General features: G+C 50.2%; 6 protein-coding genes across 6 annotated transcripts; 3 read left to right on the forward strand and 3 right to left on the reverse strand.

The window, feature by feature from the left end:
* Nucleotides 1–85: 85 nt before the first annotated feature.
* On the reverse strand, nt 86–1,108 carry N7455_010439 (uncharacterized protein; the record flags this gene model as incomplete). The annotated part of the gene is made up of 1 exon (XM_040955006.2): nt 86–1,108. One exon carries the CDS (start codon nt 1,106–1,108, stop codon nt 86–88), a length of 1,023 nt encoding a protein of 340 aa, XP_040814592.2.
* Nucleotides 1,109–1,464: 356 nt separating this feature from the next.
* On the forward strand, nt 1,465–4,171 carry N7455_010440 (putative APSES transcription factor (MbpA); the record flags this gene model as incomplete). Its single annotated transcript, XM_040955020.2, has 3 exons — nt 1,465–1,728; nt 1,784–3,443; nt 3,492–4,171. 3 exons carry the CDS (start codon nt 1,465–1,467, stop codon nt 4,169–4,171), a joined length of 2,604 nt encoding a protein of 867 aa, XP_040814694.2.
* A 427-nt stretch (nt 4,172–4,598) lies between these two features.
* On the forward strand, nt 4,599–6,217 carry N7455_010441 (glycoside hydrolase family 5 protein; the record flags this gene model as incomplete). The annotated part of the gene is made up of 4 exons (XM_040954889.2): nt 4,599–4,696; nt 4,761–5,025; nt 5,099–5,479; nt 5,552–6,217. 4 exons carry the CDS (start codon nt 4,599–4,601, stop codon nt 6,215–6,217), a joined length of 1,410 nt encoding a protein of 469 aa, XP_040814765.2.
* Nucleotides 6,218–6,502: 285 nt separating this feature from the next.
* On the forward strand, nt 6,503–9,322 carry N7455_010442 (uncharacterized protein; the record flags this gene model as incomplete). The annotated part of the gene is made up of 1 exon (XM_040954984.2): nt 6,503–9,322. The coding sequence occupies one exon, from the start codon at nt 6,503–6,505 to the stop codon at nt 9,320–9,322; it is 2,820 nt and encodes a 939-aa protein (XP_040814724.2).
* A 175-nt stretch (nt 9,323–9,497) lies between these two features.
* N7455_010443 (DUF890 domain protein) lies at nt 9,498–11,332 on the reverse strand (the record flags this gene model as incomplete). The annotated part of the gene is made up of 10 exons (XM_040954868.2): nt 9,498–9,926; nt 10,000–10,263; nt 10,359–10,449; nt 10,499–10,628; nt 10,679–10,752; nt 10,802–10,900; nt 10,959–10,969; nt 11,021–11,096; nt 11,155–11,202; nt 11,253–11,332. 10 exons carry the CDS (start codon nt 11,330–11,332, stop codon nt 9,498–9,500), a joined length of 1,302 nt encoding a protein of 433 aa, XP_040814726.2.
* Nucleotides 11,333–12,035: 703 nt separating this feature from the next.
* On the reverse strand, nt 12,036–13,794 carry N7455_010444 (uncharacterized protein; the record flags this gene model as incomplete). The annotated part of the gene is made up of 4 exons (XM_040954995.2): nt 12,036–13,039; nt 13,096–13,164; nt 13,214–13,454; nt 13,507–13,794. The coding sequence occupies 4 exons, from the start codon at nt 13,792–13,794 to the stop codon at nt 12,036–12,038; spliced, it is 1,602 nt and encodes a 533-aa protein (XP_040814576.1).
* Nucleotides 13,795–16,733: the final 2,939 nt, after the last annotated feature.

Below are 16,733 nucleotides of genomic sequence, written 5' to 3' on the forward strand. Positions count from 1 at the left end.
CAGTTCACGGAGCACTTGAACGTGGGAATGACTAGGGCCATGAGTGGATTCCAAATCGTGTATTATTACATTGGTTAATATTTTATTATTGAGAGGGTTGACGCGTCTCAGCCTTGTCTTCCTCCGCTTGGATTGACTCTTGGAAAAAAGCCGCTGGGTCGATGCTACTATCCAGATCGAAGGACAGCTTGGGAACGTCTTTTGGTGAATCCCACAAAAAGCGCCACTTTTGTGAGATCGGATTCCAGTGCTGTCGTGGCACAAGAGCAGACAGACGTTTCCATTGACGACGCATAAGCCTGACTGTAATTGTATGTGGACGACCATTGGCATATTCGGCAAAGGTGGTACCCTTCTCAGGGCCTCTAGCCAGCAACTGGAAGAGCTCGCCACCAGACTTGGTCTGGGAAATCTGGGGCTTTGAACCTCTCCTCTTGACAGGTTCCCATGGCACAGCCCCCGATATGAGCCCCTCAAGCGTTTGGAGATCCTTTTCTGGTAATGGTGGAAGGAGACTGCTCAATGTATTGGTGTACCATTGCTTTCGAATATTTTTCTTCCGCGACTGGGCCACTTCTTCGCCCCAGCTATCCTTCTTGGGGATTGGCGGCTCCAATTGTTTGATCAACGGCCTGATGCGGGCTGCTGTAACCACTGTGTTCTGCATTTGAGAGGATGCGAGGCTCCTCACGATAGCCGAGGGTTCCCAGCCATCAGTGAAATCAGCAGGCTTGGAGAGTAGCTCTTTCAGAGCCAAAGAGTCGCTGGGGATTTCTGGCTTCAGAATATTTGCCAGAAGCTCATGTCGCCGTCTCCCAGTGCGACCGTATGACATATACAACACCTTTTCGAGAGGACGTGAAAAGCCTTCATTTGCTCGCCGCAGAACCGACAACGCATTTCTTGCTGCGTGAACCGCCTTAGGGCCAGCCTGTGCGGAACGGGAGGAAACAGCACGATATCGGGAGATGATATGGTCTTTCATGTAGTTGCGAGCGATGGGGTCAGGTAGGTAGGTGCATTCGCGCAGCGTGGCGCGAAATAAATGGCGCCATTGCTGTGGTTTTGAGAGATTGTGTGCCCAATGCTGAGGTTGTGGTATGGCCATTAGGAATATCTTATTTCATTGCAAACGATGGCGGAAAAAAAAAAAAACCCCCAAACGGAGAAACGCGAAATCCTTGGCGAATGCGTGTCACGGGAACTCCGACGCGCCATTTTCGCAGTCTCTCCCCCCAAACCCCGCGAACATTGCCTTGCCTTGCATTGAGCCTCGGATCTTAATATCTCAATTTCCACTTGACACCTCATTCGGTCGCTTTGTGGCTTTGAATGTAATTTGGTCTGGCCTACGGTTTCCCTCCAGAGGGTTAGCCACGCGCCTCCTTGAGCTCGCGTCATTCCAATCGACATCCGGTATCTCTCCCCTTGCTATGTACTTTACCCCATCATTACCCGATTTGTATGCTGACATTTCCTTGGAAGTCCAGCATGTCATACTCACAGGGCAGTACAGGGTCGAATGGAATGGCCTACAATATGTTGAATGCTTCGCAATCCCTCTCATCCACCCCTCGCGCAACTCCTCCGCCCCCGAAAGGATCTCAGATGTCCTCTTTTGGTTACCCCAACGGACTCCCACGAACTAGCTTTGGTGGATACGATGGAGGCAACGACTATGGGTCGGTAATGTCATATCAGGAGGAGTACAAACCACAGATTTACCGAGTTCGTGGTCTTTATCCACACCCACAGAGTATGGCACTGACGAGGCTCAAAATAGGCTGTCTACTCTAATGTCGCTGTCTATGAAATGGAAGTTAATGGTGTTGCTGTGATGAAACGTCGATCCGATTCTTGGTTGAACGCTACGCAAATTTTGAAGGTCGCCGGTGTTGTGAAAGCGAGACGAACGAAAACCCTCGAGAAAGAAATTGCGGCTGGTGAACACGAGAAGGTACAAGGCGGTTACGGAAAATACCAGGGCACGTGGGTGAACTACCAACGAGGCGTTGACCTCTGCAGAGAGTACCACGTTGAAGAATCACTCCGGCCACTGCTGGAGTACGATATGAACCCTGACGGCTCCGGAGCTCCCGCCCACGAATCGACGATAGATACACCCACCAAAGAACAAGCAATGGCTGCGCAGCGCAAGCGCCTTTACAATGGCGGTGAGAATCGCAGCGCTTCGCAGCCGCAGCAGGGAACTTTCTTCCAAAATATTTCGCGAACCGCCGCCACCGCTGTCAATGCCCTCAGCAAAGCGCGCTTCGACTCGCCCAACTCTAACAGTCGTCGACCCAGCATGGCTCGCAAGCCCTCACAGCAGATGAGCAGCCAGGAATCCGGGCTTGCATTCAGCAGTCAGCAGAGCATGTACAGCATGTCCGACAGCGGGTTTGGCAGCTTGCAAAATCGTTACCAGGTGCAAGATGACAACGACGATCTTGCGGAACCTCCTCGCAAACGCATGCGCTCTACTTCGCACCAAGGCCCACCTATCGGTCTTACTCGAGAACCATCTAATCTATCAATGCACGAACCTACACCCACAGAACCCAACGACTCCTTTTATCAAGACATGGATCTTCCTCCCCCTCCTATTGATGATGGCTCGAAACGTGGCGTCGAGTCCCTGGCGCCTGCTTCTACCCCCGAAAGATTCCAGAAGATGAAGCTCATTATGACATTGTTCCTCGATAAACGAACAAAGGACTTCACGGATCACCCGGCCTTGTTGCAGTTGACCGGGGATGATCTTGAAATTCCCCTTGATGAGTACCGGAATAATGCCCTCCACTGGGCTGCGATGCTTGCCCGCATGTCACTGCTCAATGCGCTAGTAGCCAAAGGTGTCAGCATATCGCGAGTCAATGGTGCCGGAGAAACAGCCCTGCAAAAGTCTGTGGGCACTCGCAATAACCTCGATTATCGCAGCTTCCCGCGTTTGCTGCAGGTGTTAGCCCCTACCATTGACATGGTCGATTACAGCGGACGTACCATCCTGCACCATATCGCCATGATGGCTGCGACTGGTGGTGGCGGACACGTTTCCGCAAAACATTATTTGGAAGCTCTTCTTGAATTCATTGTACGACATGGCGGTATGGTCTCAAGTGCGAATGGAGACCATGCGCCAAACGGGACCGCCAGCGGTGAGGTCATCTCCTTGGGACGGTTCATCTCTGAGATTGTCAACCTCCGCGATGATCAGGGCGATACGGCTCTTAACCTGGCAGGGCGTGCGCGGTCAGTCCTTGTCCCGCAACTCCTAGAAGTGGGTGCCGATCCTCACATTCCAAACCATACCGGCCTCCGACCTGCAGATTACGGTGTAGGTGTCGACATGGTGGACGGAAACTCTCAGTCTCAACAACCGGCCAATCGGAATGACACATTCATTGACCAATTGGCCAAGTCGAAGAAAGAGATTCTGGATGGTAAGTGTTTTCCTCTAATAATATTATTTTTGCTAACATGAAACCCAGCGGCAATGTCCCAAATTAGTGCAATGGTCGAGGAAACACTCGGGGGAATTGACCGAGAGTTAGCTTCGAGCTTGACACAGAAGCAAGAAAGTTTTGACCACTGGCACACAAAGATCCGCGAGTCTGCCAAAGCTCGGCAGATCGAACAGAAGCAATATGATGAGCTCAGGCGCAAGGGTTCTGAGCGCGTGGAGCTAGACCGGCGCATCAAGAATCTGCAGCGGTCATCTGAGAGTTTGTTGGTCACAGTGAAGAACACACTAGGACTAGACGCGAGCAAGACGGTTGTTGTGGGTGATGCAGACCGAGATTCCGGTGTTGATGTCGCGACATTTGACGCCCTATTCCCCGAGGGTTTCGACCCAGCGTCCGGGTTTTCAGAACACCAAGCTGGCTTCCTGGCTGCACTGCCAGCAACAGATCTGCTTAGCCGCCAGGCACAATGCTACAAAGAATTCAACGGAGGGATACTAGCCGAAGTCGATGGCCTGAAAGCAAAGAACGCAGTTCTTGGTCAGAACTACCGTCGCATGGTGATGGCATGCACGGGCTGGACGGCGGAGCAAGTAGATGAAGCCGCAGAGGGGCTCACGCAATGCGTCAAGGAACTAAATGACAACCCCGTCCCCGAGGATGAAGCCATTGAGATCCTGATGCGGGATCGCGGGCAGGACTGGTAGTTTAGTCTGGTGTGTTGCATTATTCTCTGAGCGTTTAGGCGGCTTGTTCGGACGGCGTTGCTTCACTTGTAATACAAATACCCTGGTGGCATGCATCCATGCCCGTTGGCACATGTCTTGTTATTTATGAGAAATGCAATTCTTGTACACTTGATCGGCTGTCTTGGCCTCTTGGCTGTGTGCATATGTAGGCTAAATGTTTCGATATTAGCCGGTTGGGTTAGCTACTAGGCTTGGTGGCTTGAAGCCCCATGTTAGTTACCGAGACATTATTTATCCTATCCCCCGCGTTCTGCTTGATTGTCGGACTTTTGGATAAATACCCTGCTGCGGAGAAGTACTTATAGTCATGTGTAGCATCTCCTACCCACCCCTGTAGGCATCATTGTAGCTTTTGAGAAAGCCATTACATTGCTAAATTAACAATATGGCTACTGGTTTCCTGCATGTGAAGGGCGATACTATCGTCGACGGAAATGGAGAGGGGGTTGTGATGCGAGGAGCTGCTCTTGGAGGATGGATGAAGTATGCAAACGACCAAATTGCCATATGTATTTCCCTGTCTCCGAACTAACATATCGTCTTGAAGTATGGAGAATTTCATCACAGGCTTTGCAGGCCACGAAGCCCAGCACCGCGCGGCCATGCGTCGAGTCCTAGGACAAGAGAAATACGAATTCTTCTTCGACAAATGGCTCGAGTACTTCTTCACCGAGGCGGATGCCAAATTCTTCGCTGAGCTAAGACTGAACTGTCTGCGTCTGCCTTTCAACTACCGCCACTTCGAGGACGATATGAATCCCCGCGTGCTGAAGGAATCAGGGTTCAAACACTTGGACCGAGTCGTTGACCTGGTCAGTGTTTCGCGTATACCTCTATATGGGGATAATGGTGTCAGGAAATGGGCTAATCATAATGGCCGTATAGTGCGCAGCACACGGGATCTATACCATCCTGGACATGCACGCCGTCCCCGGCGGCCAGAACCCCGACTGGCACTCCGACAATCCCACCGGCTATGCTGCTTTCTGGGATTACAAGGACCACCAGGACCGGACTATCTGGCTCTGGGAGCAGATCGCCACCAGGTACAGGGATAATCCTTGGGTTGCTGGGTACAACCCGCTCAATGAACCTTGCGATCCTGAGCATGTGCGGCTACCCGCATTCTATGCTCGTGTTGAGAAGGCGATTCGAAAGATTGACCCGGATCATATCTTGTGGCTGGATGGGAATACGTTTGCGATGGAGTGGAAGGGCTTTGACGAGGTGTTGCCGAACAGCGTGTATGCCATGCATGATTACTCGGTGAGCTTCGGACCCCTTTCCGTGCCTACGAGAACACGTGAGTATAGTGTACTAATACGATCTAATCTCTAGTCAATGGGATTTCCCACCGGTGATCGCTACAAGGGCACAGCCGAACAAAAAGAACGCCTTGAACGCGGGTACCTGCGCAAAGCGCAGTTCATGAGCGAGAACAAGACTCCCGTCTGGAACGGGGAGTTCGGCCCCGTCTACGCGGACCAGGTATTCGATCTCGATGCCCAGACTGTCAACCAGGAGCGATACAATCTCCTTGGCGACCAGCTGCGCATCTACGACAAGTATAAGATCAGCTGGTCGATCTGGCTCTACAAGGACATTGGTCTGCAGGGCATGATCTATACGAATCCCGAGAGCAAGTGGAACAAGACGCTCAAGCCTTTCTTGGACAAGAAGAGGGATTTTTGGCTGGATAAATGGGGTCGTCGACCTCAGTCTGAGCCTGAGGCGGCTTTGAAGCCTTTGCTCGAGTGGATTGATCGTGTTAGTCCAACTGCGAAGGAGACTTATCCCACGTCGTGGAATACAGAGTTGCATGTCATGCGGAATGTGTTTTACACTTTCTTGGCGGCGTCATTTGTGGATGAGTTTGCTGAATTGTTCCGAGGAAGCAGTGAGAAGGACCTGGAAGAGTTGGCTAAGAGTTTCCACTTTGAGGGTTGTGTGCAGCGAGAGGGTTTGAATCGTATACTCAAGGACCACGCACATGCATCTCGTTGATTGTGGGCAAGGGTCAGCTTTATATAGCATGCTATAATAAATATGACATTCACAACTTGATTCTAATTGTCTTAAGAGTGTCGTGAGAGGCTGGATTAATAATAGATGTGATGATCTATAAGCAGAGAGTGGCAATAAGTTCCGTTCCTGGCAATATCGTGACTTTTGTCTAAATTCCACGCACTCCTGTTATCCACACACTATCGATAAGCCAGAAAAATCGAAAAAGATCGCGGGGCACTTTCTCGACATCAAGATCATTAAAGGTTACTGGAGGGATTTAACATGGCTGAATCTCCTGCGTTTCCGTCCAATCTGGACAGTATCTATGATGCCGCTTCACCTCTCAAAAACAGCATCGATCCAATCCGATTGACGTCAGACAACATCGTCCCGATCCTCAACCTGCCCCTCACTCACAAGGTGCTGGGTCACGATGCCTCAAACGAGTCTCTTGCACAGGTTGCAAGCGGCGAGATCTCATACACTACCTTCGTCGCCGAGCAAGCCCGCGCCGCCCTCGAGTCTAGTGATGACTTAACCACCGAACAAAAACAATCGCAACTCCTGCATCTTGGACTAGCAGCCTTGTTCAGCTTCCTGCAGTCCAACGTCACCGGTCCTCCCCTTGAATTCAGCTCGGCTGAAGCTGTCTTGCCCTCTGCCCTGCGAACCGAACCCACAACCCTCAAATCCGTGCGGGCAAAGATCATCCGTGACCTAACTCTAGATGGAGAAGCTGCCTACAAGCTCACACCCAACCCGGAATTGTTTGCTGTCGCCAAGGCTCTGTTGGCCGATGCGAGCAGCGATGGACCGCTTGTCGCAAAGACCGCGCGTATGCGCACCAACTTCCTTCACCAAAAGATGCTTTCGGAGGTCACGAGTACTCTCCAGGATGTGATCTACAAGGATGTTGAGATCCTGGACAAGGCTGAGTTGACCTCAGACGAGAGGAGTCGGTTCCTGCTGGAAAGGGCCATTATTCACACACACCACGGATTCGATGTCAAGGCACGGGAAGATATTGATCAGGCGGCTAAGGTGCGGAGGTTCGAGTTTGCGCTGACTGGAAAGATGGGCAAGCGCACAAAATTCCAAGACCGTGATATCAGTCAGCTGGTAGTGTTGGCTAAGAGTGCTGATGAGACATCACAACCTTCGGAGCCTTCTGGCCCTAAGAACCTCAACTTGGACGACGACACCCTTCTCGAGGCCATCTCTTTCTCCGACCAAAAGCCCGACGAGCAATCCTTGGCAATTCAGGATAAGGTTTCCGCATCTTTGGATGCTATCGATGCCAACAATCAGCCCATTCTCAACCCCGTTGACTCCGCTCTCCTTCTCGCACTGGCATCTGCCATTACTAACACCTCGCCTGAGAACGGCCTCACCCGCGAGGAAACAAACCCCTACGCCACTCGAGTGCTCGATGGCGGCAGCTCCAACTGGCAGATCTATACCCAAGCACTTCTGGTCCGCAGTCGGGTAGAGGGTTACCGATCCCGTACTGTTGAGAGAGCCGTGCTGCAGATGCAGGCTTTGGTGGATCAGGTCATTGCAGACACCGCAACTAGCGACGACGCGGCTCAGACTGAATCAGGCGACCCTACAACTTTCCTGCCCCGCCCTGAGCAGTCCGAGTCTGCCCCCGCCGCTGACCGACTCCAGCACATCTGGATCCTAAACTTCTCAACACGCTGGAGCCTCGAGGCCGAGCTTGCCAAGCGTTGGGTTGATCTCGGTGGTCTGCGCACCGCACTCGAGATCTACGAGAGACTACACCTGTGGGCCGAGGCCGCGCTTTGCTATGCCGCCACCGAGCGCGAAGGCAAGGCGAAGAGCCTCATCCGCCGACAGCTTTACCAGGCCACTGGCCCAGACGAAAATGATGAAAACGAGCAATTCGACGGACCAGAGCGGTCACCACTACCAGCAGATGCCCCACGTCTGCTTTGTATCATGGGAGATATCGACAAAGACGAAAAGATGTACGAGCGCGCCTGGGAAGTCTCCGGGGAGCGATACGCCCGCGCCCAGCGGTCCCTGGCCCGCCACTATCTCACGTCCACACCACCACAACTGGAAAATGCCGAGATAGCCTATAAGAAGAGTTTGCACATCAACCGCTTGAACCAGGGTGCATGGTTCGCCCTCGGCTGTGTGCAGCTCGAGCTCCAGAAATGGCAAGAAGCAACAGACACATTCACCCGCACCGTCCAACTCGACGATACCGACGGCCAAGCCTGGAGTAACCTTGCCGCGGCGATGCTGCGCATGCCAGCCCCAGAGCCCGCCCCAGAAGTCATCGACGAAGCCACCGGCGAAGTCTCCGCCGCCGAAGTTGACCCCCACAAGCGCAAGCGCGAGGCCCTCTCGGCTCTCCAGCGCGCAGCGCAACTCAAGGGTACCGACGCCCGCATTTGGGACAACGTCCTGACAGTTGCGGCGTCCATCCCGCCGCCGGCAACACCATTCCGCGATGTGATTACCGCGCAGAAGCGCATTATCGAGCTCGTCGGCACGAAGCAGGGTGAGAAGTGCGTTGATGTGGCGATCCTGGGCATGCTCGTTGATTTCCTGAACGTGGCATTCGAGTACGAGGCATTGCTTATTCGCTCTGACGATCCATCTGAAGCCCCGATTGTTCGCACCGGTACTATTCCCGGCCAGATCATTTCTCTGGTCGATCAGAATGTCGTCCCGCTTATCACACACTCTTCGGTGCTGTGGCAGATTGTTGCTCGCGTTGAAGTCTTCCGTGGTCGGCCGTCTAAGGCGTTCGAGGCTCATGAGAAGGCGTGGCGTGCTACTATTGCCGCTAATGCTCAGGGTGCTTTCCAGATGGGTGATGAGAAGCCCTGGCTCGAGGTTGTGCGGGCTACGGAGAAGCTTGTGAGAGATGGGTATGCCAAGTTCGGCCCTATGGACCGTGAAGATCAGAAGGTTGAAGGTGATCAAGAGGCTGAGCTTGTTGCGAAGGACTGGCGGTTCAAGGCCCGAAGTGCCGTGAGAGGAATCATGGGCAAGGGCAAGGACTTCTGGGATGGCACGGAAGGCTGGGACCGCTTGAAGCAGTTGCAGTCTGAGGTTACGGGCAATTAGTACATATAACCCTTCATGCTGTTTATGAATCATATAGATTAGCTCACTCATCTAGCAAGTGCAATGTTTACAAAAGTCATATACCAAGTTCAACAGTATTCAAGTCTCCTCGGTTGATTGATAAATCGAGGTTATTCTTACCTGTATACAGCTAGAGTCATTGGTTTTATGGGGATCATCTTGCTTCCAACTTCCTCTTCACCATTCCGCAAAAGCTCTCGAACAAGACGGTGTCTGTTCCCTGCGCCCAGCGGACTAAAACTCTCACCTCTTTCTCGTCCGGTTTCTGCCCGCGGACCAGCCGTGTCTGCAGACGTATTCCCAACGCCACCTGGGCGGGAATCACCTTCAATTTAGCCGCACCCTCCTCACCAGCAACTTTCATCTTCCGGCGGGCGAATCGCGACCACACATTCTCAGCAGCAAATCCCGTCCCCGAAGAACGTGTCTGATCCCAGGCCCAAAACCAAGGCAACGAGCTGAGTTCTGCATTTATCGTAGCAATGCTTGCGTCAATAGACGTTCCGGGTGGTAGGGTGAATGTGTAATCTGCAGGCCAAGGTAAAAGACTCTTCGGGCAGCCGGGAATTCCACGCGCAATGTTCTAGACCAGCGGTTAGACACGACGCACAAAAGACAAGCGCGGAGTGAGTAAAAGATGGTAGGGGATGACTTACCATGGCAGGCCTTCGGTCTCCCCATGACCATGCCAGGGCCCAGCGCTTCGTCTTGCTTCCCTGCTCAAACTCGGTGACAGCGAAATTGGTGATGCCATGCTTGATCAGCGTCTCTACGAGTACGTTGATACTGCTCAATTTTCCAAGCATGGATGTGTACCACTGAATACGGTCACGCAGCTGAAGACTTTCGTCGATCATTTGCTTCACAAAAGCTACTTCTCCACCGCGGGTCACCATTTCCACTGCGGCACCGGTGCAGGTCTTCATGTAGGTCAGTACGGGACGGTACGTAAGTGGAATAGGGTGGGTTGTGTATAGTTTTTTTTGGCACGGGAAGTGGAGCTAGTTACACTCACGGAGAAGGGCTCTTGTTGCTTCTGCTCGGCAGATTGCTTGAGCTCATCAGACGAGGTGTAAAAGGGTGGGTTGCACATGGTGAAATCAAGGCTCGTGAATGGTCAGATAAGATAGCATGTTTTGACTCAAAGAGACTCACGTTTGGCGCCCTAGCTTTTCTAGCGGGAAGAGTGGTCCTGTTGGGTCGGAATGTACGATCTGAATACGGGATTCCAGGTTGTTCAGAGCCACGTTATGTTGAGAAGTGCGGATATTGTTCGAGTCGATATCTGTCGGGTTGATCAGTGGATATTGAAGATCATCGGACTCAAAGACGTACCAGTTGCTACAAAGTTCCATCGTGGGCGTGTCGCGCAGCCCAGAAGGGGGTAAATGCCGATGCACCCCGTTCCACTGTACTTTGTCAGACATGATAAGGAGATTGGAGGGGCTCATTACGCACATGTCAAGGCCGAAGACATCCCGGTCTCGGTCATATCCCTCATGCAGGCCTCCAGCGGTGGAGTCGAGAAGGTCCTGCAGCCAGAGGATGTAATTGAGTCTATACTACATGTCAGACACATGTGTGGGGGCCCAAGCCGTCATTCGGGACGACATACCTGTTTGGCACCTAAAAATCAAGTCAGTAGATATCCATGAAGTAGGTTCATTATTTGCATACCGGTGGACACAGTCGATCCTCGGGGATTTCCACTTTCAGGTGAAAATCTTGTTGCAGGAGAGTGGTGGTGAGTTGTCTGCATGATGCAAATCAGGTCCATTCTCGGAATGTCAATTGTGAGGCCTCCGGCTTACCGGACGGCAGCTGGATCAGTAAAGTTCAGTTGGCCGATTTGGTTCAAGCTGTATTTAATTAGTCGTCTTTTTGACAGAACACAGCCCGTTTCACGTACTGCTTGGCGAAGTCGCGCGATTGCAGCGCCAAGGCTGCAAAATCGATGTCATTTTTGTAAAGGCTTCGGGCGGGTTCCATCGCCAATATCGGGTTGCCTTGTGGAGATTCTCGGTGTACTCGAGGTTATTGATAAAATTGGAATGTGGTTGGTTACAAAAAAAGCAAAGTCACGGCGCATGAGGGGAGCTGATGTTGGGAAGTGGCTACGGACCACGAAAGCGGCCATAGGGAACTTTGACTGCATTGGTGCACAGGCAGAAACCACATAAAACATATATGACCTACATCAACTTATATAGGTTCAAGTCTACGTAATTGATTTTTAAAAAAAGCTGTCATTAATTATAGACTGATATAGCATACAAATCGCGATGTGAGAGGTCTGAAATAAAGAAATAGAATGTTTATGGGTGATGTATAGATCCCAATTAAGAAGGCGGAGAGGAAAGAGGTTCCAGGTGGCTGCTATCGTCGAGATTTGACCCTACGGCAGCGTCTTAAGGCCTTGGTGGCACAGATATAGCCCTACATAAAAAAGAACGTTGAAGATCCCAAAAGTGAAATGCTACCCGAAGGCAGCTGTAATGTTCATCTGTCTCTATATAGGTGCAACTAAAACAAAAATACAAATAATTGCCAAAAGTATGAGTAAGAAGTAAAACCATATAGCACCGCTTGTCGTCAAGTCGTGATAGGCCTCCGTGCCCAACTATGTACTCTATCCCCTTCTATCTCCAATTCCGTCCCATTTTTTTCACCAATGTATATCAATGACCTTCATTTAAACAGAGTCTTCCTTCATCCGAAGGCGCTCTTGGCGCTCAAGACGCCATCCATAGCCCCACTTCGTCTCAACCATGAGAAGAGGGACCATCGCGAGTGTAATGCCAGCGAGCAAGACAAATGTGAACTGAGCAGTGAGAGCATCAATAATAGATGGAGCAGCTGCGACACCAGCAGCACCAATCAAACATCTCATCAGATTGTTGATTGCCGTTGCACTAGCACTGGCACCGGGGTACAAGTCGATGACGAGGGCGCTGTTAATGGTGAAGATAGCGGTGGAGCCATAGGCAATGATGAACTGCAGAATAATTGGGACTGCAATGTGTGTGCGGAGGGACACTCCGTAGACAGCGACACAGACAATGAAGGTAGCAGTGATCCACCAAGTATTGCGCATGCGGGCGTACTCGATGGGGAAATCGGGGTGACTTTTCAAGTTGATGCGAGTGTCGATGGGAAGGTTGTGCTGCTGACAGTATTCGCGTTCTGTTCGCTTGTGGTTGAAGTCCATTAGGTATCCGATTGTGTAGGAGCCGGTCATGCATCCGAAACCATTGCCGAGGAAGGTGAGGCCGACTTCCAGTGAGTTCAGGCCATATTGTTTTTCGAATAGGTCAGATGTCGAGGAAGTGACCATCGACCAGACTGTGTACACAATGCTTCCGTACAGCAAGGTGATAAAGACATCCTTCTCGAATAGAAAGGTGAGGGGTTCCAGCATGGTCATGAAGGTCACTTTGCCCTTCTTTCCAGAGGGGGTTGAATCTTTCTGTGCATCCTTCTGTCCGCAAATTGTGTAGATGATTGGCTTGTTGATGCCCTTGAGGGGAACCGTGCCGTTGCCAGCAATAGAACGGAGGGTTTCGGGGAGGAAGAACATGATAGATAAAAGACTGAGTCCGGAGGCAATAACCAAGAACCAGAAGATAGATCGGAATCCAAGGTACTGGGAGAGAATTCCACCGAATACTGGTCCAATTCCCTGGCCCAACATGCGGACTGGATACTGTTAGCTTATAGAACATAGCAATATATCCGAGTAGCGGGTTGCTTACCACCACCAAAGATTCCAATCAGACTGCCACGCTCTGCTGAAGTGGTAATATCACCAATGACACCAGCACCTAGGCAAGTTAGCTAAGACATAAAACAAGGATGATTGTGATATCATACCAATTGAGATTGTAGCTGCACTTCCGGCAGCCTGCAGCGCTCGGAAAGCCATAAGTTCACCATAGTTGACAGAGACGGCCAGAGCAATGTTCGCAACAATATATACACCAAATGTTCCAATGAAAAGCACACGACGGCCCAATACATCGGAGAAAGAACCCCAAAAGCTCGGGGCAAGACCTTGGACAATCATATATACCGTAACGGTTAATGTCGCTAGAGACATGGAGATGTTGAGTTCCTATATTGCCGTTAGCAAGAAGTGACCAAGTGTGTTACTCAAGTCAACTAACATTTGAGACGTCTGTAAGCGCAGGGAAGTAGATGTTTGAAGATAGCGGGGAGAATATGGCAGCGAAGGAGACAATAATGACGATCCACAACTTGCGAGACCGAGTGAACACATGATAGGGTGGTGACGCTGTGGCCTGGCTTTCAACGTCGGATGAATCTGCTGGTGTTGTCGATACTGAGACGTCTTTTTCATCCCGAGGCGTGACATTAGGGCTTGAGATGACCGACTTGTCTGTGACCCCAGGATCCCTGAGGGTTTCTGTTGAACTGAACTGGGACAAAGTCATGATGGAAATTTATTATAGAATATGAAGACAACTCTGGATGTATCAACAGATGCAAATTATTGACAATAGAAGAGGAAGTATGGCTTCATTCGGCCTAGACAGCTTTAGAGGTCTAGGAAGTTACAATGATGGAATGGACACGCCTTTTTGTATCTCAGTTCCAGCAAGAAACCCCTATAGGGCTAGTCCAAAATTACAAACAAAATATTAAGCAGACCCATGCATCTGAGAGTCTACTAAACGTACTCCACAGTGGGTTCGACCAGGGGGATCACTACACCATCCCCTTGATGGTTGAAAGTGGCACGGATAAGACAAATCTGGTAAACCCAATGTCGCTCAATTTGATACGTACGGGCCATGATCCGCACTTGGAATACTCGAAGTCTTAGTCCGGGATTCCCACAAGATTGCAGAATGACCTGTATCTCTAGTGCGGATGGCTGTATGTCTATTGTGTCATTTCTAAGCCTCGAAGGCTGACGTCTACCCCAGGGAAAGCACATTCCTGAGCTCCCCACGAGTGATTTGGGGTCTGGTTGACTATGGGTGCATACATAATAGTATTGATACCTAACCTCATAGGGCAGATTCCAATACCCACAAGAATTCTTTCCGGTCTCCATAGACTCGTGTACAAAGGAATCGATCTGCACTGCATCTGCATCACACAAGTCCGGTTTCACCCTCAAAGTTTGCAATTCGGAGAAAAGATGACGGGAAAAATCTGTTCAACACTTGCATACGGAGTATACCTACTCGGTGTAGTTCCGTAGCATCTTTTGTGTCCTAAAGGCCCCGAACTTCTGCAGGACCAGGGGTGTTGATAAGCCGGTTAACCAATCCACTAACAGTTTCCAGCCCATCCATGTCTTGCCGAGGCGGCATGCCTATTTCGATTATAGGAAAAGGGAAGCTGAAACCCGATTTCCTGTTCTAGGGTCCCATTTCATCCACGTGTGGAATATTAGCCATTACGATCACTATCTGTCAAGCAAATGCCAAGCTTCGTCATTTGCCCTGATCAATATTGTTTCAGAGAAGATTATTGGACAAAATACGCCATTGACTTACGTGTGCATTCCCCCTTGATCAATCTGTATAGGGGATGTTGGCCCTTACTGCTCACAAGTCGCCAATCGGGGACCCGCAAAGGGGGCGGCTGGATTCAAAGTTTGGCATCACAACCCAATGACGATGCATTATAATTCCAGATAAGTGATATCCGCAGGTTACTGACCAATGCAGCTGCATTGTCACACAGATATGGATAGAAAGAATGTGTCCAAGACTTTCTTTCGGGACAAGGTTCGCGCTACTGTGAAGACAGGAGATGATCGACAAATTGAATTGTCTATATGGAATACAACGTAGGTACTACATACATACATACATACGTACTAGTAATTAGTGTGTAACTACAATATATCCTATGTTCTTTGCACATATATTCCAATCAACGTGTCGATCAGACCCACCAGACGCCCCTGCTGTGCAAGCTTTTCCGCTTAGTCTATTATTATAGCGTGGTGAAGCGTATCTGACTCCACTGATCCGCCGCAAAACCCCTAGAATCCGTAGCGGGGCCGCCAAGATCTCGTCGTGATTGATCATTAACTTGCACATCGCTTCGTAATTGAGCGTTGACATTACACTTTCGGGGTGTTTATTTTTTCCATCTCGATTCCAACTATCAACTCGGTTAAGGCTGGACAGGGCTGTCTCTACCCTGTAAGGCTGATTAGATGCAGTTTCCTATCTCAGCATCTATCCGATTTCCAATTTTGATGCCTAACGCCAAGCCCGTCCTCCGGTCTTACGGCGAGAACGGCTTTGGCGCGAATGCCGATTTTCGGGTGCCCGATACCATCTCCGTTAGTGCACGTTGGGTGGTTCAATTAGTAGATTGGGCCGACGGGGTGCGAGATCCCCACTTCCAAATAATATAGGGGTCTGGACCCCTCAGTTGGAGCAGGGTTGCAGCTATTTCCAAGCCATTCAAGCCTCTCAAGCCTTCCGAGTCATAACGTGCATGTTGTATGTTGAAAATGGGTCCTTTTTTTGGACCGAGGCCTAAATCATCTTGATTATAACATGTCGCGCACATCTGAATTTGGTAAAGTACCCGTGTACTGTTGTAGCGAGGATCTTCCTGAAGAATATCCAAGTCTCCTCATCGGTACATCTCGGCCCCACAACTCGCAACGGAGCTGAGAAGCGTCTTTTAGTGAGAAAATGATTAATCTGTACAATGAATACATATCCAGAAACTTCATGTAATTGGACTAAACGTGCTGTGGCCGCTGCATGGGTCTTGGAGTAAAAATTTCATCTCCTCCAATATTGACATCAATCCACATTTGCTGACATGCCAAGCACCCCATAGCCCCAAATGCAAGTTTTTTTTTTTTTTCTAACAGTCCTATCAGACACCTTACGCGTTCTCTCCAAATTTCTTGAAACAATAGTTTCTATCCACTATAGCTTTCAAATCTGGCAGATGTAGTAGATCCCCCTGACAGGTACGACTATCCCCATTTGAAACACAGTCTAGTCATATAGATCTAGTGATAGTGGCAATGAAAGCAAAGATGATCATTTCAAATCTGTTTGTGTTACGAACACATGAGGCTGTGTCTAAACTATTTGGCCTAGCGCTTCAATAAACAAGCGCTTTGACCAGGGGATTTGCAGATCCGAAGCAGCCCCTAGCTTTGTGAATACGCCAAAGGAAGCTGACACACACAAGTTAATATAAAGAATTCCAGAGCTTCCCGCTAAGAATGCAGGGCTAATCTACACCAACATATACCCTCGCATGTCGTCATCGTATGAAATGAAGTCCTCAAATGTCATCCCCCAAACTGCCGATCATTCCATCATTCTCATGGTCGTTGGAGTTTCCTCTATTAACAAAAACATTTAAAGTGCTGCTCGGG

This window comes from Penicillium solitum, assembly GCF_028829755.1.
Source record: "Penicillium solitum strain IBT 25940 chromosome Unknown utg000008l_segment0_segment0, whole genome shotgun sequence".
Taxonomy (NCBI): domain Eukaryota; kingdom Fungi; phylum Ascomycota; class Eurotiomycetes; order Eurotiales; family Aspergillaceae; genus Penicillium; species Penicillium solitum.